General features: G+C 30.5%; 1 protein-coding gene across 3 annotated transcripts in view; it reads right to left on the bottom strand.

Annotated features, from left to right (window-relative positions):
* The window catches only part of LOC107449189 (uncharacterized), a 39,186-nt gene extending 17,192 nt beyond the window's left edge, over window positions 1–21,994 (bottom strand). The window contains exon 1 of one of the 3 annotated variants that reach the window (XM_087159481.1): window positions 21,675–21,994. In XM_087159481.1, the coding sequence (XP_087015607.1) occupies window positions 21,675–21,678 (4 nt within the window). In that variant the 5' untranslated portion in view covers window positions 21,679–21,994. Of the gene's footprint in view, window positions 1–13,748; window positions 14,482–21,674 lie in introns of those variants that run through there. The other 2 variants (XM_087159479.1, XM_087159480.1) reach the window with 2 other exon arrangements.
* Between the last annotated feature and the right edge of the window lie 484 nt (window positions 21,995–22,478).

Raw genomic sequence — 22,478 nt, 5'->3', positions numbered from 1 at the left:
TAGTCATAGAAGTTCATTTGATTTTTAAATGAACTACATTACAATAAAGTTCAGGTTAAGTACGTTTAAGTCTATTTAATTCAATTGAACTCAACACTCATTAAAGATTTTTGTAAATTTCACGGACTTATTCAACGTGCAACATTTCACTCATGAAATTAACTCAAACAATCTGTACCAAAGATGATTTTCAGTCATCAGTCTATCCCAGGAAAATGTAAAGCGGTTATGAAATTTAAAAATAAAAATTAACACGAAAAAACAAGATGGAGGCTACGAAATCCTTTAAAAAAAAAAAAAATTAATTACTGAAAGACGACTTTTTTTCTTCTCAAAATAAATAAATACGCCAGAAAATAGTTCATACCGTAATACTATAAAAATTAAAAGTAAGAAGTACTAGTTGAAAAATGTCTTTTCAGATGATTTAGAAGAGGTAATGTCTTTCAAAAGTTTCAAAACACCATACTGAAAATCTAAAATTTGTTCTGGTGTTAACTTGTTCAAGGTAGGCAACAAGCTATTCACAAAGGAAATGTGGGGGTTCGTGTTCTCCATTTTTTCCAACGCATTCAACAGTTTCAACTGAACTTCATCATAACTTCTTTTATTTCCAATCGGTACCAATTGAGTGGATTGTGGAGTATCATCCAGTAGTGCATCATCAACAGTATCAATCCCGAGAATATATTCGTCTTTCTCTTCAATCGTTTCGTTTTCTGACTTTGACTCTTCAAACATAACTATACTATTGTCGACATCCGCCATGATGTCTTCTTCAACCAAACTTCTTTTTTCTTTCTTAAAATGGTATTTATATTCTGATGGGTCATAAAGTTTGTATAAAAACTGCAGCTGGTCATGAAATACATATTTTCTCGGCTTCTTCTTAAACCTAACACCGTTTTGACTACGCATATTTGATGCTTCTTTCATCTCTCTAATTCTTCTTACAAAGTTGTCTTTTGTGTTTTTCCATCTTTTCATCACAGCTGAACCTTGAAGAAAAGAAATATGAATTAAAAAATCGAATTCCACCATCTAAAGGCCTGTTTACACGGTTCAAGTTCTTGAATCCGAGAAATTGGAGGGATTTCTCTGTCCAAGAAATTGGATGATTCGTCAACACTATCCAAGTTCTTGAGTGTCACTGATTGGTCAAAAGAAAAACTTGCGCATGCGCATTGCTCATATTCAACATTATAAAAAAATACTTACATAAGTTTAAAATTACTAAATAAATTCAAATAAAATCATAATAACACAAATAAACCGTAACAGATCAATTTATTTGGACTAAAATAGATGAAAACAGACAACAAAATGACATAATCTGATGCCTGAACGTTGACGTCACTAAACCTAAGACGCTGATTGGTTAAGGGAGAAAAAACTTGGATGGAAAGTAGAACATGCTCTACTATCGTCCAAGGACTTGGACCAAGTTTTGATGATCGTTTACATGATCCAAGCTCAAAGCAAAACAAGTTTCCATCAACATCAATCAATCTTCGTCCAAAAACTTGGATCGTCTAAACAGGCCTTAAAACCAATGACGTGGTTATAAAATATTTTAGACTCAACAAGTGGCAAGAGTTATATAGAGCAGTATTTTCGAAAAGGTATTCCGAGGAACCTAAGCGTTCTATATGAAAGAGTTAAATAGTGGACTTTTAAAACTTTGGACTTTTTAAACTTAGTTTTTTAAATTTTTGAAATTATAATTATGTTGGGATCTAATCAATAATCTATTATTTACTTAATACTTTGGTTGTCTTTACGAAGTTATTTAAAGCAAAATGCCAATAAAAAAGAAATTGAGATATTAAAAAAAAATAACTCATAATATTCCAAATAACATTGTATTGAATTAAATAAGAAAAGGGCGTACATTTATAAAAAATTGCTTTATTTCGCATCGCGCTTTTCAAATCAAAATAATATAATTAAGTAATTTTCAATGCAGCATTTTTTTAAGGCAGTTTTTCTAAGATTTTATTTAAACGAAAACCATAAATCGGCTTATTTTATTCACTTTCAGCTCATACATATACATCAAAAACAAATTCAGTTCTAGACTACATTTAGCTCCAGGATTGCGAATTCAACTGTGGGACATAAAACCTAATTGAAGATGATTAATGATTATTAATGAAGACTATTAACTATCAATGATAAAACTATGGAAACATTTCATTTCTCTAATTAAATATTTTCAAAATAAAGCAGTCTTTTATTAGTTAATACGTACTAAACTATCTTCATATATTTTAGAAAATCGGGTCTTCGCTGAGAGAATGGAAAAAAAAATGGAGAAAAAAAATTGAGAACCGCCGGAAAAAAATATTGAGAACCGCTGATATAAAGGATATATGTAATAAAGCAAAGTGTCTCGCTGTTCGGAAAGGATCTGCATTAGTTTAAATAAAAGTTTTTTCAAGATCATGGTATTTTTTTAAAACACTATGCATTTTTTTTTTTTAAGTTGCAAGTTAGAGATCAAAATTAAATACGAGCAACATGCATCTAGTAATCTGGGAACACATTTTTATATACCACCACAAAGTTTTAAAATAGCAAAATTCAAAGAAACCCTGTGAATTACGAAATAACTATTAAATAAAAGTACTCGTTCATGAAAATTTTGTATTTACGAAATTGCTTCTCATCTGACATTTAATGTTAATTTTGAAAAATACAGTTTATAAAGTGAAATTAAATTCTACTTAAATAATACAAAATTTTTTCCAAGAGAAAAAAATTTTAGTTCATTTTTTAAAAAAAGGGTGCAACGCTGAATCGGTCAAACGGTTAAACTAGATCTCTGTTACATGAAAAAAAACACGTTTGAAGTTGTTTTACTGAGTGTTTACTTTATAGATAAAAATTTCCTAGCTTATGTATCTGATAATCGGAACATGAAAGAAAATAAAGAATCTAAAAAAAAAATTTCTTTAGTTATACATTAATACCACTTCCTTTTTAATTTAAAAATATTATTTTCCTTTTACAACTCAATCTTTACGTTTTTCTTATTCATACCCTAGCAGCAAAATAACTTGGGCTCTCATTAGGCCAATATTCATGAATCTAATCTTGGCCCAGTAAGAAATCAAAGGGCCTTTATTTTTCCGACATTGGCCCTATATAGAATTTCCCAATTCAGTCGATACTTTATAGCCAATTTACAACCAATATCGGTCCTACATAGAATTATCAGATTTGTACGATATTTTATATCTATTCATTAGCCAATGTAGGCCCTATATAGGCCATTCTAGGACCAATGTTAAAAAATCTAGACATCCCAGTAATGGTTCATCGGTGCATGTTCTTATAGAATCCATATCGAGCCAATTTGGAACCCAACTAGGGCCAAGGTAAAATTGTTGTTTGGTTAGTTACACAAAAAATATGTAATTAGGGAAATTTCAAAACACAAAGTGTGCACTTCTCTGTTTACTATATACATCTAAGTGGGAAAAGAAAAAGAGTTTTACTAAATTTATTTAAAAAGTTTTAAAAGAGTTCAATATTGCTATACATATGTGTGTGCAAACAATTTTAAAATATTGGTTATGTTTTATTTGATAAAACATCAAATAAACGTATACATCATTACATTATTTTAAATTAAGTAAAAGAAAACTTTTTAAATTAAAATATATTCACCTTAATTATCAATAAAGTTGTTCCACTTTCGAGTAGACTTCCATGATGAAATGCAGACTTCCTCGTCCGATTCCGAACTCAAGAAAAAATTTACTTTTTTGTCCGTTCGCATAATTTGAAGGAATATTGTATAAATATTAATCGAAACTGTATCGATTACTGTATCCGACAAATTAAATGAGTTCAAATGTTGGGCGTGATATTACAAAAATTGTTTTCCTGTCATTATAATATAAATTTAAATTGAATTTAAAAACGGTCTTAAAGGTGATAGCCTAAGTTGAATAACCAATTTCTTTAAAATTGAAGTGTTTCTTTCTTTCCTTATTTTTTTTAATCACTTTTTATAAAAGAATAGTATCTAAGAATTCTAAAAATGGTTTCTAATTATCAAAGTATTAAAAGTAAGACAAGTTTTAAGGTTGGCTGAAAAAGCCAGAAGTGACATTTGAAATTTCATTACACCAGAAGTAAGCCTTAAATTTCAACTATCTTTTCCTTAAATTAACCTAAATTTTATGTATTTAATTACAAATCATCATAAAAATTAATCATTTACTGTACATAATCTATGAAAAGCAAAGTAGCATTAAATATAGAATAAAAAACGCAACATGCAGTCTTAATTAATATTTAATGCAGACTTTAAAGTTCGAGTAATCTCGCCAGTTTTGAAGTTGGAGAAAATTTAAATATTGCACCCAAAGGTATATTAATTACTAGCTGAATATCCATTATTGGTACGGGGTGAAAAAAAAGCAATTAATCAATAGAATTCAACTCTATGAAATCGTGCACCAAACTGAAAGACATATACCGACACAATTAATTGAGCTAAAGCAATTCCTTTTTATTTCCTCCTTCGTGGTAGCTTTATGTCGTCAGATGAAGCAAAATATTATTTTTAAAAGTTCATACCATCAAAATAGAGATTAATTTTTTCAGTAACGACTAGCATGATCCTATTGCTCGAAGTCAACTCCTGTTCGTCAAAAATTACCATAATCAACAATTTTAACCTGCTCTTATCCTTTTCGGTAAGCCATAAAAAAATTATTTATTTCCAGTTTTTACAGTAGGTATCTTGGTATCAATCAGGGTTGGAGTTTTTGCCGGCAAAAAGGGGTTTTTGCCAGGACAGTGGCAAAAACCTGGTAAAAACCGGCAAAAACTGGTAAAAACCGGCAAAAACCAAATTATCTAAATTACTGATTAAATATTATTACAAAATACTTGAAACAAATTTAAATCAATCATAAGGAATAATAATTTTGATACATTACATGAAAAAATTATTTTTAACATATTAATATAATGTTAATAATTTTTAAAAAGATTGAAAGTTTGTGATCTCTTTTCATTTTAGAATCCTAAAATAAATGTTTTTTTACAAATAAATAAATATTATTATTTGTATAATATTATTATTTATTATAAAAATTTATTATTTGTACAATAATTAACTACACATATTGATAGATATTTTATGCTTTAAATTATAGTTATATTAATTTAAAATAAGTTCATTTCACTGGAAAAAAAAAGAATAATCACAAATTTTCCAATCAATAATGTTTTAAACTACTAAAATGATATATTATTTTATATAATTATATAAAATAATATATCATTTTATTATAATTTATAATTTTGTTAATTTTTTTATAATAATTTTGTTAATTTTTTTGTAATTATTTATATTTATAGTATATATTTCAATTTTAGGAATAATTTTGTATCAAAAATGTGTTTTTGTCCTCTCATCTTGGAAAATATAGGTTTTTGCCACTTTTTGCCAATTTGCTTGGCAAAAACTTGTTTTTGCCAGGACGGTTTTTACCGGTATTTACCATGGTTTTTTCCACCTGCGGCAAAATCTTGCCAACCCTGGTATCAATATTAATATATTTGGTACCTATTAAAAACACCAATTAATATAATACTGGTAATTAAGCATCAGATTAATTAAGCATCAATGACGTCAGTAATAATAAAGCGATAAGTGAATGACTTTAGCGTTTTAGTACAAAACCTATTTTTTTTTATTTGAATTTCTGCTTTTACAAAAATTAATTGAACTTCAAAGGTGTCAAAAACAACATGGCAATTATTTACGATCAGGCCCCTCTTCCCCACTGGGCACTATGGGCACGTGCCCAGGGCCCCGCGATCGAATGGGGCCCCCTAGTTCCTGCCAGATTACCAAATGATAACCGATACATTATTACCGAAAAACATTAATTTTGAAAAATCTGATGATAATGACTTACTACAATACCTACGCTTATTATATTAGCTTTAGTTTGCCGCATGCGGATAGCTATACCTTGTACAACATAGCTTGAACTTTTTGACAGATGGGTCAGTGATGGGAAACAGAAAATATCTATTGGTGTAAAAAATGTGTTGGCTAAATATGTGGCTGTATGTATGTTTTAAACTATTCAAAATAAATAAATTCATTCGTCAATCAATTTTATTGCACTAGACATAAAAACATTGGGTAGGTAAGAAACCATTGTTTTCAGTTTTTCTATTTAAATTTTACCTCGAAGCAATAAAAACCACTTAAGACTTTCGGAAAATGCTTGAGTCCTTAACAGGTACTTTTATGTTGTGTGTCTATTCTTATGATTATTATCACTTTTTAATATTATTAAAATAAGAAGATATTGTTCGTCGTTGCAAAGTTATATCGATTTCAGATTTGACATCTGTCAAAAAGAAAGATCAAACTAATAAATAAACAGGGTATAATACTCCACTCTCTCTCAAAAATGAGTTTTTCCGATATTAGTATGTTTAGGTTAATTTAAATACCTATATGTAAGTATAAGAATACAATTTTAAAAAAAATTATTAAATTAAAAAAAGAATTATTTGATGCGGTGTGGTTTATGTCTTAAAGAAACCTATTCGAACGTCATTCGTAATACCAAAGACAAAAAAGGGGAATTCCCGATCGTCGTTTGACTTGACGAACGGGAATTCCCTTCAAGTATTTGTCTGCGATGTTGTGGCGTTTGTTTTGTTTGTAGTTGTTAGTTTGTTACTGACTGTGCTCGAGCTCTGATAAAAAAAATAGTATTGTTTGATTAAATCGTCGTTTTGTCTGTTTTGTGTTAGCGAATATTTTCGTTATAAAATTAATTAAATAGTGAATTATAATATAAAATGTCGAAACGGTCATATCCTAGTGGATCTGAAAAAAGGAAAAAAGCTCTACATCAGAAAGAAGTAATTGAAAAGTTACCAAAATTAACATCATATTTTACTACTACTACTGGAGAAACTTCTGTAAGTAGCAATCAACTCATAAATGTTCCACATGATGACTCAGCTCAATTACAAATTGCGGGAATTTCTAAACCTTCATGTTCCAATTTTGAAAAAGAGATTGAATCAGAAAGCGACTATTCCTACGACGAAAGTGCAACGACTTCAGTGACTTCACTAAAACCGACAACTCCAACTGTGTCAATTGAACAGCAGTTTTCCAACACAGAAGAATTAATATCGCACGATCCCGCCGATTATTTTCACGAAAAGTTTGTTGAAATAAATCGCGAAATTTTAATTCGTAAGGGACCAGTATATTTTCAAAATAAAGATTCTGACTTTTCCGAGGCATCCAGAACATACAAAGATGGTAATAAATTAGTAACGAGATATTTCAACAAAGCATTATTTATTCGCAAATTAAAGAACAATGAAAGCGTCGAAAGAAAATGGTTGCTGTATTCGCCTTCCAAATGCTCTGTATTTTGTTTTTCATGCTGCTTATTTAACCCAACTGATGTTAATCTTTGCTCTCGGAATGGATGTAATGATTGGAAGCATATTAATCACATAATTTTAACACATGAAAATAGCCCAGCGCATAAGCAATCTATGATGACTTATCTGGCACGAAGTAAAGCGGTTGGTAGAGTAGATATAGACTTATTATCTCAACATCAAAAGGAAGTGGATTACTGGAGAAACGTACTTAAACGGATTGTAGCTGTTGTAAAATTTTTGGCATCGAGAGGGCTTCCATTTCGCGGCGACAATGAAATCCTAGGATCTCCAAACAATGGAAATTATTTGGGTTGTGTGGAATTATTGAGTGAATTTGATCCATTTCTTGCAGATCACTTAAAAAAATTTGGGAATCCTGGAAAGGGTAACATTTCTTATTTATCAGCAAATATCTGTAATGAGTTTATTGAAGTAATGGGAAAACAGGTTCTAAAAAAAATTATAAATGAAGTTAAATCAGCAAAATATTTTTCCATAAGCGTTGACAGTACGCCCGATCTGTCTCATATTGACCAGCTAACTTTCATCATTCGATACGTAAAAGACTGTGTTCCTGTTGAAAGGTTTTTGAAATTTATACCTATTAAAGAACATAAATCTAAGTATTTAGCGGAGACCATCTTAAATTTTTTAGAGATACATGATATTCCCATAAAAGATTGCAGAGGACAAAGCTACGACAATGCTTCAAATATGTCGGGAAAGTATAGTGGTCTACAAACAAGAATCAAGGAAAAATGTGAATTTGCCACCTTTATACCATGTGCAGGACATTCACTAAACTTGGTAGGTGTCCATGCTGCTGGGTGTGTACCGGAGGCATCACAGTTTTTTGAAATAGTTCAGAAAGTGTACAACTTTTTTTCGGGCTCTACCCACAGATGGAATATGTTAACAAAACATTTAGGTTCAAAAAAAGTTGTTAAGAGTCTTTCACAAACCAGATGGTCAGCCCGAGCTGATGCAGTAAGTGCTTTGCATGGGGGTTATAAAAGAATATTAGAAGCTTTAATCACCATCGCAAACGATACTGAACAGGCACGAGAAACAAGAGACGAAGCCCTTAGTCTGTCTAGAAAAATGGGAAATCTAGAATTTATTATACTGACGGAAATCTGGAGCACTATATTGGAAAGAATAGACAAAACAAGTAATTATCTTCAGAAAGAAACAATAACACTGGACGTTGCAACCAATTTGTTGACTTCACTTTATGATTTTATTACTAACCTCAGGGATAAATTTGATAACTTCGAATCATCTGCCAAAGAAAATAACCCAGAATCTGACTACAAGGATCTATCTCAAAGAACAAGACGTAGAAGCTCACGGCAGAGTTTTTTTGATGGCTCTGCGCCATCAGTCCAATTGAATGGAAAAGAGCGATTCAACGTAGAAACCTTTCTCCCAATAATCGATACCTTGAGTGTTCATCTAAAACAGCGACAAAGTTCATATGAGATCGTCAGTCAACGTTTTAGTTTATTTTTTCACTTAAAAACTCTGAATTCCGAAGAGATACGACAAGGATGCAAAGAATTTTCTCAAATCTATCACGAAGATGTAAATGAAAAAGAGTTAGAAATAGAATGTCAACATTTAAAAGAATACTTAATAAATGTTCAGAGTGAAAATGAAGCATCTAACAGTGTACAGGAAGTATATAATCTATTAAAGCAAAACAAAATTGAAGACACATTTCCTAACGTAGAAATTGCATTGAGAATATTTTTAAGCATGATGGTAACTAACTGCAGCGGAGAACGCTCCTTCTCCAAATTGAAACGAATAAAAAATGAATTAAGAAGTACAATGCTTCAAGAGAGATTAAATAGTTTGTCGCTGATGTCCATAGAATGTGATATTCTCAATACCATAGATTTTGAAGAAGTGATTAACGATTTTGCTCATCTTAAATCTAGAAGGGTACCTTTGCAATCAACATAGAATTAATCTAAGGATTTTAAGTTAAGCGAGTTACTTTTGTAGATTATTTTTTATATTTCCTATTTTTTTATAGCTAGTAACTAAATAAAAAAAAATTTAGAACCTTGTTTGTCTTTCTTTATCTATTGTAACTAAATAGTGTTTTCTCAAGGTCATAGGGGCCCCATGATCCTAATGTGCCCAGGGCCTCAAATAGTTTAAAGACGGCCCTGTTTACGATTCCCATTTACAAGTATCATTTCTCCATTAATTTAATTTTTTAACAGAAAACTTATTTTTTAATTTCAATTTGTACCAATTACCAAAATGTGTATTAATTGAAATTCGCAAAAATAATTAGTAACGGCATGAACATTTTCACAGTAGTTTTAGGCGAACTAACATCGTATTTATTTCAAATATCGTAAAAAATAATCAAACAATCATTCTCACCAGAGATATTTAATTTAAATGTGGTATTAAATACTACTGCCGTGTAGGTGCTTTGGTAATGAGTACCTTAGGGCGCCGGCAGAGGGGTGCAAGAGGGTGCACTTGCACCCCCTGGCTTTTTTTCTTTAAAACAATTAAAGAGATACAGAAAAACAATTTTGTTATAAATTTTTTTACTAAAAATATTTTTATTCAAAACAAATAATTAAGTAATTATTGATACATAGCAATTAAAAAATTGTTCAATCAAACAAGAATTGTAATCGTCTTGTTTGCTGTCCAAATCAGTTTATAACTTTTTCAATGAATTCTGAGTCATCTTTGATTCTTTTCTTATGCACACTGAGCATGCACAAACTTGGCAGATATCTAAGCTATATTTTTTAATTTCATTTAATAAAATATAAACATTATATTTTCTATTAGTTATTTAGTTCAACAAAGGTGTATAACACAAACTGACTTCTCACAGCTGTAAAACTTCATCAACACAATAAATACCAATGTTAAGCGTGGACAAACACGCCAGTATACGAAACTACTGTTTGTAGTTATTTGTGTTTCAAAGTCAGTAGCTATACCAGCGCAATCAATACAGATTCTAGTGGCAAAATTTGTAAGTACAAGAAATTCGTACTTTTTTTTAAATATCTTGTTAACATAAAGAAATGTATCTTGAAAAAAAGTAACATGGTGAAATATATATAATAACGAAACAAAATGTAATAACAGAATATTTTAATTATTATTTTTTTTGAGGGGGGTAGTTTATTAGAGTGTTGCACCCCCTTTTATATTATTCTGCCGGCGCCCTTCAGTACCTATTATATCAATATAGGTGAATAATCTGCGATAATAGTTTTCTTAACCGCCCTCCGAACCGGATATGTAGCCATATAGCATCACACTACACACTGCGGGACATGGCAACTTTGTGTACTTTCCTTTTACCTACGTAACCTTTTTTGTATATTCCGGTCCAGCTTCATGCTATTGGCTTTAACAATATGAGTTTGATGTTCAACTAACTAAAAGAAAGATTAACTATACCTACAGTAGCATCTAATGTGTGATATTCAAAATTTACCACAATTTTCACAAAAGTGTATTAGATAACTTCAATATTTATTTTTTTAATTTCCCATCATTAAAATTTTTAGAGGTTTAAAAGAGTATTTGTTGTTGTTAATTTACGTCGCACTAGAGTTGCACAATGGGCTATTGGCGACGGTCTGGGAATCATCCCGAAGACATGCCATCACAATTTTGATCCTCTGCGGAGGGGATGGCACCCCCGCTTCGGTAGCCCGACGACCTGTGCGCGAAGTCGGGCACTTTACGGTAGCACAGTTTAACGAGGACCAATACCCCACACCCTCGGTCCCTACGCAGACTGATCCAAGTGGTCACCCACCCGCACACTGACCGTCGCCAGTGATGCTTGACTTCGGTGATCTGCTGGGAACCGTGTCTTAACGATCAGTCCACTGCGGGACTTAAAAGAGTAAGTTTTAATATAAGAAACACGTGGTTTCATATACCTCTTCGGTAAGATCACCATACGTCGTGAAATTATTAACATAGATTTTCCTTGCAAACATAGGAGATCATAGATAAATAAATACTTTATTAAAACATGTGGTAAAACTTATTTTTGATTGGTTAGAGCTGCAAGCTAGAAAATCACTCATGTTAAAAAATACTATTTCATTTTATAACAGCCATTGAACAGCCGACCCAGTTCTGAGTTACGATTATCACTTTTGAAGCCAAACCCAGAAGACAAGGGAAGTCCTGGACCAAGAATTGGGGCCTCCGAAACGGGCTTTTGATAGAAGTAACCTGCAAATGCGTTACATGGCGCGGGAAACCACAGAAAACTCCCACGCTTAGCCCGACGGCATGGTAATTCTAACCCATGATCCGTCTACCACTAAGGATACTTACGTCAGCACAGTGGTCGCTGCGAGCCGGAAGTAGAATTCGTACTAACCGTTGATCGGAGGTCGTTTGAGAGTAGACAGTTAGGTCCGTCGTATCTTCGAACATATATAACTACAACGAATTTGGTGCCGTTCGATCCAGAATTGCGGATTTGTATAAAGTACATTCACACATACATGCAAATATTCTGGTTTATTTACATAGATTCTTATTTTTGAATAGATCTCTTATATGCCTTTGGGTCAAATCGTTTAATTTTTTTCCTTTTTAAGGAAAAACAAATTAGATTTCAAAAAAGAAGGGAATAAAATTTTTTGCTTAAAAAATTTTTTAAATTATTTAGTTTTTGTAATTTAACTTTAAAGAATTTATTTTACATAAGTCATCCTTGAAATCTGATTAGTAAAGTTTGCTTAATTTAAAAATTGCGATTAGTTAGAAAATTGCGTAGTGACGCATTAGTATAGGAAATTATCTGCAATGATTAATTTGTAATTATTTGAACAATAATTAAATAAAGTAATAACTATACCTTAAAATATAAATAATAGGATTATACAATATTGCAATAAGTAAATGACCAAAATAGAATTTATTTGAAATTATAACAGTTATGTAGCATAGATTATTAATAAATAAATTTCTTAAAAACCAATCCTTTCAAAATTGTGAAGTTGACACTTATTCAAAAGAATAATATAATTAGCTACGCGAGACTATTGAATTTCCGGCTAATTAAATTAAAAAATAATCCTTGATATTAATTACAGAATAATTTTGCAACTTGAAAGATAATTTAAATTTTAAAAAAAATATATGTAAATAAAGCGCATTTAAAGATTTTGATTTAAAATATTTTTAGTAAGAAATAACTAAGAAAAATCATGCAACTAGTTTATTGTTTTAATAATTCTTAAGTTGTCGATTATTTTGAAGAAAGAAAAAAAAAAAATAATATTTTTAAGAACCACGTCTTTGTAGTGGAGAATAATAGTTAAAAAATAAAAATTTGAAAAACGAAAAACGTGGGGCGTCTGAAATACATAACAGTAATGTTATATTAGTGTGTGCATGTGTGTTCATGAGAAAATGTGTATGTATATCTGCAATTGTATCTGAAAGTGGATATGTATGTGGATATGTTTGTGTATATGTATGTGTATGTGGCTGTGCATGTGTATGAGTAAGAAAATGTGTATATGTATGCGTATATGTACTGTTATGTATTTCATGCACCCCACGTTTTTCGTTTTTCAAATTTTTATTTTTTAATTATTATTCTCCATTACAAAAAACATTTTTTTTAAGAATATTATTATTTATTTTTCTTGATTTTTTTTTTTTTTTTTTGTACTCACTTCCAAAATCTCAATTTTTTCAGTCACTGTACACAAAACTTTTCAACTGACATGTGACACTAATTTGAAATAATCGAATCGTCAACCAAAGACAATCGCGAAAATATTAATTTTTCTTCAATTTTATTTTACTTTGTATGTCTTCTTTCTCTTCATTTTCATGCATTGTCATCCAATTCTGAACTATGTGCCAAATTTGAAGTCTGTAGCTAGTCGGGAAGTTAGTTTAAAATCGATTACAAAATTCCACCCGAACAGACATACACGAAGGCAAGTTAATATAAACGTGGTAAAATTGAGAAACGCAAAATAAATAAGTATAATAGCATTTTGCCAGCAACGAAAACTGAAATAAGTGTGACAAAAATAAAAGAAAGTTTTTTTTTTTTTTTTTTCATTTTAGATTTATTTTATCTATTTTTGAAAATGTTGATTCAAAAAAATAATGGAAACATTCTCTGTCATTTACATTTCAATACATTTAACAAAATTTTTGGTGTGCTTTAAAATTATTAATCACTACTTTATTCGAATCAAATTTTCCGCTGAAAATTATCTTTCAAAATGAAACCACAACATGAAACGATAACTCACCGAATTCACGTTTTTCTACAACAGGTAGAGATTCAAAATCTGGATTCAGCAGTCGGAATACTTCATTCCAAGCTTCAATTGTCACTGTCTTCAACTTATATTCTTCCAAAGTTCTATCCCATAGACAGGGTCTTTCTTCAATTAATCGAATCAAAAGTTCAGTATCGATTTCAACTTCCATATTGGTTATTCAATAATATAGTCAATAAAATTAAGTCGAGAGCACAAGCCAAAATATGGCTGCAATGGCGACTGAAAAACCGGTCTTCGTTCCGGCAGGGTGATAAAGCCTGACGTCAAAACAACGTGCGGTCGATATTTGTGACTCACCGACACAGCTGCAGCATGGGGCTACGTCACTGGAGAACAACCGCATGCTGTTACGAACGACGCCATGTTTCGAATATTTTCCTCCTTGGCGCGTTTTTTTCTACACACTTGCGGCTGCGGGTGAAGGAGTGTTTTTCATTCGCGTGTTGTGTTTTCATCTTCATAGTTAGAAAATGTGTATTTTGTTTTCTCACGTCGATTTAGAATATCCGAAAATTAGAAATGTCTAATTGTATTGTGTATTTTGTTTTATCACGCCGATTTAGAATATCCGAAAATTAGAAATGTCTAATTGAATTGTGTATTTTGTTTTATCACGCCGATTTAGAATATCCGAAAATTAGAAATGTCTAATTGAATTGTGTATTTTGTTTTATCACGCCGGTTTAGAATATCCGAAAATTAGAAATGTCTAATTGAACTGTGTATTTTGTTTTATCACGCCGATGTAGAATATCCGAAAATTAGAAAAGTCTAATTGAATTATGTATTATGTTTTATTACACCGATTTAGAAATTGAAGAATATTTTAAATATTAGGAATGTCTAATTTAAATTTATTTAATACTTTGTAGTCGAAAACTGTAGTAATTAAACAGTCCAATCTTTAAAACTAGACAGAAGGAGGAAAACAAGAGCGAGCAATTGTGTCGTTCCTAATTTTTCTTGTAATTTTTGCTTCCTCTAGGATTAATAATCAAAGGGGGGAGGTAGTCTTGAAAGGAGTGAGTGAAATTGATGTACTTTATCAGGGATGGCGCTGAGGAAAGGGCAAGGGAGTCTTCATTACCTCCCTTACAGCAACATTCACAGGCGTTTTCTAAGGGAATAAAAAATACTAAAAATTTATTATAAAAAGAATGAAATTATTGAATTAAGTCCAACCATATTCATCCCGTTACAACTCTGCTCCCAAATGCTTTTGCCCTGATTCCACATTTTATACAAACTTAAAACTAATTAATTAAAAATAATACGGTTGCTACTCCACGGGGAAAACCTGGAAAATACAGGGAAATTTAATTTTTTTACAAGCTGGGAAAAAAAAACAGTAAATTTTATTTCGTATTTTTATCTTTCAGAAAATGCAAGTCTCTCAAAGCGTAATCTATGGGATATTTAAAGATGATAGTTCATTTATATTATATTATTTCATTTATTATAGCGTTATTTATTTTATGTTGAGCTGATGCTTATTTCTCTAAATTTTTCTAGCCACTAAAACTGGCATCATTATCCTAATATAGCTCACAAGAGCACTATAGAAGTGTATTTTCTTTAAATATATTGTGTATAATTCGTGCATGAAAAACGCATGGAATTTTTTTTCTTCCAGATATGAGTGACAACACTGAATAATGTTTTTCTGTTAAATTAATAAAGTGATTTGCGGAGCTCCAGAATTAGGGAAGGAGATGTCTGATTTTTAAATTCTTTTTTTTTTTACTTTAAATAAAAGTAAATTTTAAATCTGCATTTTCTGACAATATATATTTTTTATCAACTTTTAACTATGCTTTGTAAAACATAAGGAGCGGAAAATATAACATTTTATTCACATTTCGAATCATGTTTCCAAAATAAATAGCGCAAATCCAGATAATTTTTGTTCAAAATTATAAATCTTTTTATCTGAGCCGTGATGGCTCAGGGGATAGAGCATTCGCCTTCCAATGAGGTGAACCGGGTTCGAATCCCAGTCGATACGAATTCCGCATCCGGCTTGCACCGACCACAGTGCTGACGCGAAATATCCTCAGTGGTAGACGGATCATGGGTTAAAGTCCCCTTGCTGTCAGGCTAACCGTGGGAGGTTCTCGTGGTCTTCCTCTACATGTATCAAAAATGCGACTTAGTTTCATCAAAAAGTCCTCCACGAAGGCAAATTTTTCCCAATACTTGATCCAGGAGTTCCCTTGTCTTCTGGATTGGGTTCAATATTACAAGTTGTTGAACATTAGTTGTCGTGAACCCAAAAATTGGGTCGGCTGTTAAGTGACGGTTATAAAAAAATAAAAAATCTTATCTACATAAATCTCATAATATTCCAACTTTCACTATAGTCTCCCTTTGTAAATTCGAGAAACGAGAACTAAAAAAAAATTTTCTCCTTTATATTTCGTCATTGTCTCTTATGGCGAAGCTCACTGCAAGTATAACAATTACTTGAATGTTTATGGTCAACTGTCAAAAAAACAAAAAATGCCAGGTTTATGACCATCCAAATATGCAAGATCTGGTAACATGACCAACTTATAAGAGAAATTATGCCTATAAGGAATGAAATAGTTAAATTATGCTGTTATGACAGATAATAGGTAACAGAAAATAAAGAAGATTTATTTCTGAACAGTTCTTTTACCTGTTGTTTAGTTCATTTCAAAGGTCCTTTCCCCCCTTATTTCTTCGTATATTTTTATTTGTATATACTATTTATCGTTTCTTTGTTTTTAATGATTTTTATCTGTCTGTCGTATGTTGCTAGGCAAATATTATTAACTCTTTTATTTCTTTAATGTTTTACTGCTTGTCAAAATAGATCACAGTGTTCTACCCTCGAGTTTGAAAATTTCCCTAAAACGCTTTCTTTTGCTATATAAGTTGATTATATTGTTAAAAAAAATTAAATCATGAAAGCAAACATTTAAAAAAAATGGTCCAAAATTATGAGATCAATAGTAATTTTATAACTTTAATATTTTGCATCAATAGAAGTGTAAGTAAAATTGTTAGTTTTCTATTTTTAGCGAAACACGCAATCTTATAATTTTCATTGATTGACAGATTGATCATTATATCTTTTCAGAATGTTTCCGTTACTTAAGGAAAAAATACGACTTCTTTTCTAAGAACTCTAAAATCTTTCATACTTAATACTATAAAATGTTGCAAAATATGCCACATTTTTTATTTATTACAATCATATGATTTTTCATTTTCCTGTGTTGTAATACAACTCGCTAAATAAAAATTAAAAAAAACACTTCAATAAATCTGAAGCAATTTCTGCGAAAGATATTCTTAAATTAGGAAAAAGTTTTAAACACTGATTCTAGATAAACATCATCAAACAGTTTCAATTTATGATCAGTAATTTCCACTGCATGGTTCTGGTTACAGTTTATTACATCCATGTTTATTATTTTTTGTACTTCCCAGTTAGATAAAAGCACACTCATTAGAAATAATGTTATAATTTATCATCGGATTTAAATTGGCTGTTACTGCTTTAAGAATCAGAAATAAGATAAAATAAAAAAATAACAATTTGAATCATAAAAATGTAAAAATCTCAATCTCATCAATCCTGGTATGCAAAATGAAGGGGGGGGGGATCATTCGATGTGTTCATCTTCAATTTTTCCAAAAACTGTTCTAATTTTTGCTTTGATCAAATATTTATTTTGTACATTAGTTGTGACTAAAAAGTGAAATCAGTATTTTTAAAACCGCATGACTTTCTTTTTCAGTGATGTAACTAATAAATCATTTACAACGATAATTAGCTTATTCAGTTACCTATGTTTTCTTAAGATCGTATGTTTCATCCTCAGGGGTGCTTCCCAGACCGTCGCCAATAGCCCATCGTGCAGATCTAGTGTGACGTAAATTAACTACAAAAACAACAACAACAATAAGAAATTATGAGAATGTGTAATTCACTCCATGCGGTGAATCATAGAATTAAGTATTCCCGGAGTAAACAACAACATTTCTCCAGCGAGATGAATAAATTGAGCAGGATATGCCAAATTTCATTTCCTCCCAAAACCCCTTCCATTTGCCAACCAGCATAGACTTTCCTGTCTCAACAGTTTGTGTGGGGTCGGGCAACTGCTGTTGGTACCCCATATTTCCTTCCTTGAAATCCATTATTTTTTTTTATTGCCCTCTACCCCTGGGTGGGTAATATCCTCAGAATGCTGCCCTACCACTGCTTTATATTATCATAGCTTACAAAGGAAGGGGGTCTGCAATGGATATAATATATTAGAAACACACGCGCGACCTTGAAAATGTATTTTCCCCCGTTGACAGAGGCAAAAACTAAAGGGTGAGTTTATGATCTAGTGACCTACAAAAACCCTTCTTCTCTAAATATTTTTGAGCCCTAAAAGGGTAAAAATGAGAAAAAAGTGTATAGTAGTGTACGTTTTTGTACTAATTTTATACTTCATGACGTACAATCTTCATTTGCTTCAAAAAATATGAAGATGTTAATGAAAGTTGACGCGTAAATATTGTCATCCTCATACGTTTTAAAGCAAATGAAGTTTTTATCTCATCAAGCTAAAGCATATCCTTCAGCTACAGTTTTTTTTTTGGGACTTTTCATTATATTATATTTATTTGTGTTTGATAAGTACTGAGGATCAAAATTAATTGCAATGTTCGTTAAGACAGTGAACTGAAAAAACAGTATCAAATTGAAAAAATAATTTAAAAAAATAAATAATAATAAAAATTAAAATAAAAAGTGTATAGCTATAGAAAAGGCCACATTACAAAATCCACCACTTTAACAATTATATAAATTTTATTCGGGTGATAGATTTACTTAAATCTTTATTATAATGTAATTAAATATTATTAAATTAGATATTTTTTTAAAAATTAAAAAAACAAGGATTAAAATAAAGTTTTGCACTTAATATTATTTAACTAGGACTCTTCAGAAGAGCTTCGTTTCTTATTTCCAATAATAACGCTAATTGTATTATAATAAAATAATGTACAAATAATGCGTTTTAAATTTTTAATTTTTTTTTAAATGTATTAAAATGAAACATTTCATAACTTTTGTTCATATTTTTAATTTATTACAAGATTAACCCCTAGAGACAATTGCTATGTAAAGTAATTGTATTACTTGCGATTAAAAAGTATTTATAACATTAAAATTTTCTTGCCTCAAATTGCAGTTTAAACATTACATATTGATTACGTTTTTTTCAAGAAAAGTGACCAACTACAGGCGAATAAATATTTAATTATATTAAATTCGTGCTCAATGACCCGAATCAAATCTGTCATTAAATCATTAAATTCATAAAAAAAAGAGCCCCCGTAAAAATATAAATGTATTTGTAAAAAAGGTTCCCTCCCCCCCCCCTCCCCCCGCCAAAAAAAAAAGCTCTTTATGATTGAAAAACTGCAGCCGAATTTAATGTTATTGAATAGAATGAATATTTATTTAAAAAAAAAAAAAAATTTAAGAAAAATAGTATGGAATTAATTTAACAAAGATCTTAATTCCATATGAGATTAACATTAATTGAACAATAATGACCAAGTCCTCTCTCCTTTGTTCTGATCTCTCTTGAGATTTATTAAAATGCATTGAAAATGAATAAATTGATCTTACTGAATTCTATAAAATAATTGTCAACAAAAATATGAAGCAAGAATAGTTATTTTAAAATGTCTTTCTTAATAGTGTAGTAAAAATAAAGCTTTAAGGTAATATCTAAAAAATAAAGTTCTACATCAGTGACAAAATGCTCAGTAACCTCATCTCAGTAAGTGGTAAAATGTTGCAAGACCTAGCAAATCGGGTTTTGTCGGGGAAGGGGAACAAAAGGGAAGAAGCTTAACTTCTTCATTACCTCGTTCGCTTCTTAGCTCCAGGGCCCGGATTAAGCGTACGTGGGGCCCTAGGCCATTCAAATTTTTGGGGCCCTTAGATTAAATTTTTTTCTCATATATTTTTTATTTATTCAAATATAAAAGTATTTATATAACTTTTCACTTAAGAAAGCATATTTAAAATTAAAATAAATAATAATAAATTAAATTTTACTTTATTTTATTAAATTCGAACTAAAAAATAATCATAACATTTTGAAAAATCATTGTTTTTCTTAATATTTTAAAATTTATTTTTGAAAAACCCATTTCACAGGGGCCCCTAATCATTGGGGGCCCCAGGCCGGCCTAGTGTGGCCTAATGGATAATTCGGCCCTACTTAGCTCCTAAAAACACGCTATAAGAAAATTTATATAAATTTATAGTCTTCCCTTCTCAGAAATATTCGTGCATATTTAAGTTTCTTAGGATTACGCTGATTCGAATTTTGTTGAATTGAATGACCCCAAATTCAAGACGAGTTAAGAAGAAATGAAGAAAAAAAAACAATAAACAAAAGTAAAATAACACATAAATGAATTAAGAATAAAATAAAACTGACATTCAAAAGATCTGTTTCAAAATTTAGCCAAAATTTAATTGCAGCGAAATCGAATTTCGTTTCGCATGAACAAAGATTATTTGTAAGAACGATTTAAAAAGGAGAGAAGAATTTTTCAGTTCTTTGCCCTTTTAAAATTCGCTTGTGCGGCATTTTATTTGTATAATTATTTTTTGATTAAAAATGTAGAACAGAAATTTTTTATTTATAAGACCCTAAAATTACTGGTTGTGAGAAAATTGTTGAGGTTTCTTATGATTCCTGGAAAGTTGTTATTCTAAACCAAACCGGTACCGGGTTCTTTACCTTTCGAACAAAAGAATATAAGAATATTTACCACGAAATGTCGAGACGGCGTCTGCAAACCAAAATATTTATTACCTGTACTGTAGCGCTCTTAGAAAGTCAGGTAATTTTCATGCCCGATTCAGCTTATTTTAAAAGTCTTTTTTTTATCATCTATTTATTTCTAAGAAATGAATCAAAGGTTAGAGTTCTGTAACTTGTGCTCTGAAAGAATTGTTTTGCCATTTGCTGAAGGTTCTCAAAACATTTTTATATTTTATACGCTCTTTTATTATGCAATGACTTCGCGAAATTATGCCCAAAAAATGCTTGGCTGGCTTGAATATGATAATATAAAGCTCAGAAGCTTTTATTTCTTGCGGAGGGGAATTAATTTTGATGAGTTAAACGAAATTCGGAGTGTGCGATGCGTCTGAAATGTAAACAATATCGTATATGAGTTTTAGTTAAGTGTCTGTCAAGCATGAAATTGAAATTTGAGTGATAAATCTAGATAAGTCTAGTTCAAATGTAATAATGAGAAAAAGAACTTATAGTAGCAAAGGAAAAATAATAATAATTTTACTTTTGTATGTTTCCAGACTTTATTTTCTTGATTTTAGTGAGTTGAAAGAACTTCTAAATAGATGAGTTTTTTTCTCGCCTAATAAAAGAAAGTTAGATGAGTTTTTTCTCTATTTCAGATGATATTGCGAATTTTAAAATTCTATTTTATAACTGCGCTTTTTTTTCTTTCTTATAATATGACATAACATGACTTGACAAACATTTTATTTTTATTAAGAACTATGCTTTTTTATAGTGGTAGTCAAAAGGTTATTTGGTTGATCCCTTTATTTGTGTTGGGTATTGTAGGTTCGATTTCAACATTAAAGAAACGGCTTTTTACAGATAATTAGCCAAGTTCAGTAAGGTATTAGTTACTCTACCAATTTTTCTGTTCTTAATTCTGCAAGATCAAGAATCTTGAGAATGTGACGGGTATATATTTATAATGTGGCGGGTATATAATTAAAGAATATCCAAATTGAAAGTTAAAGTTACATTTTATTTATTACTAATCATTATACATATCAATAAGGAGAAGGAGGACCACACTTACCCATAGCTGCTCGTATTGAGAGGCAATCGGACTGAGGAGACTATTGAGAGGCAAATTCTCTTTCTGACCAACTCCTCTTTTTTTGGAGTTTATTTATATATATTATTTTAAGGGGTTAAACGTGGTCTCGTGTTCTTATCATGCATCCGAAGGTCGACAAATCAATCATCTTGTGACAAATTTCTAGAAAGTTAAAAGTTCAACTGACCATTCGATTGCGAGATGAGAGCACGGGATCTTAATCAACTGTTTAATTAACAAGTTTGACCACGAGAATTGTCACGAGGCAACGTCGTGACAAGAACATTCTTCAAACATCTTTTTTTACCAGCACATTTCTTCTGATTTTGATTTGCAGTTTTATGCATGAGGAAATTCTTATTTGTTTCTTCGTAAATGCATTTTTTTAAAAATTTATTTAATGAATAACTATATTTCTAAATTAAATTTTTTGGTGCATCAAATACAAGTCTATTAGGATTCGAGAAACTAAACATTTAAGATTATTAGCTTTTTAAACAGCATTTGATTTTAATTTTAATTGGTCATGCATTTCCTACTAAGGATGAATATTCTAAAAAGGAAATAGTTGGGTCAAATTTGAATTATTTTGGAATTTATTTTAAGAAATAGTGATTGAGATAGTTTATAAATTATAATCGTGTAAAAATATTTACAACTGTATGTGAAAGGAGGTAAAAAGTGTAAATTAATATCTTACTAATTCAACCACATATTGAGACGGCCCAAGTTCGAATTGTAGCGATGGTTGGTATTATACTGGTTCCTGTTCCCACAAATTAC

This window comes from Parasteatoda tepidariorum, chromosome 3 (genome assembly GCF_982258835.1).
Source record: "Parasteatoda tepidariorum strain Cologne lab strain chromosome 3, Ptep-v5.0, whole genome shotgun sequence".
Taxonomy (NCBI): Eukaryota; Metazoa; Arthropoda; class Arachnida; order Araneae; family Theridiidae; genus Parasteatoda; species Parasteatoda tepidariorum.
This window is presented reverse-complemented; position numbering and strand designations above follow the sequence as displayed.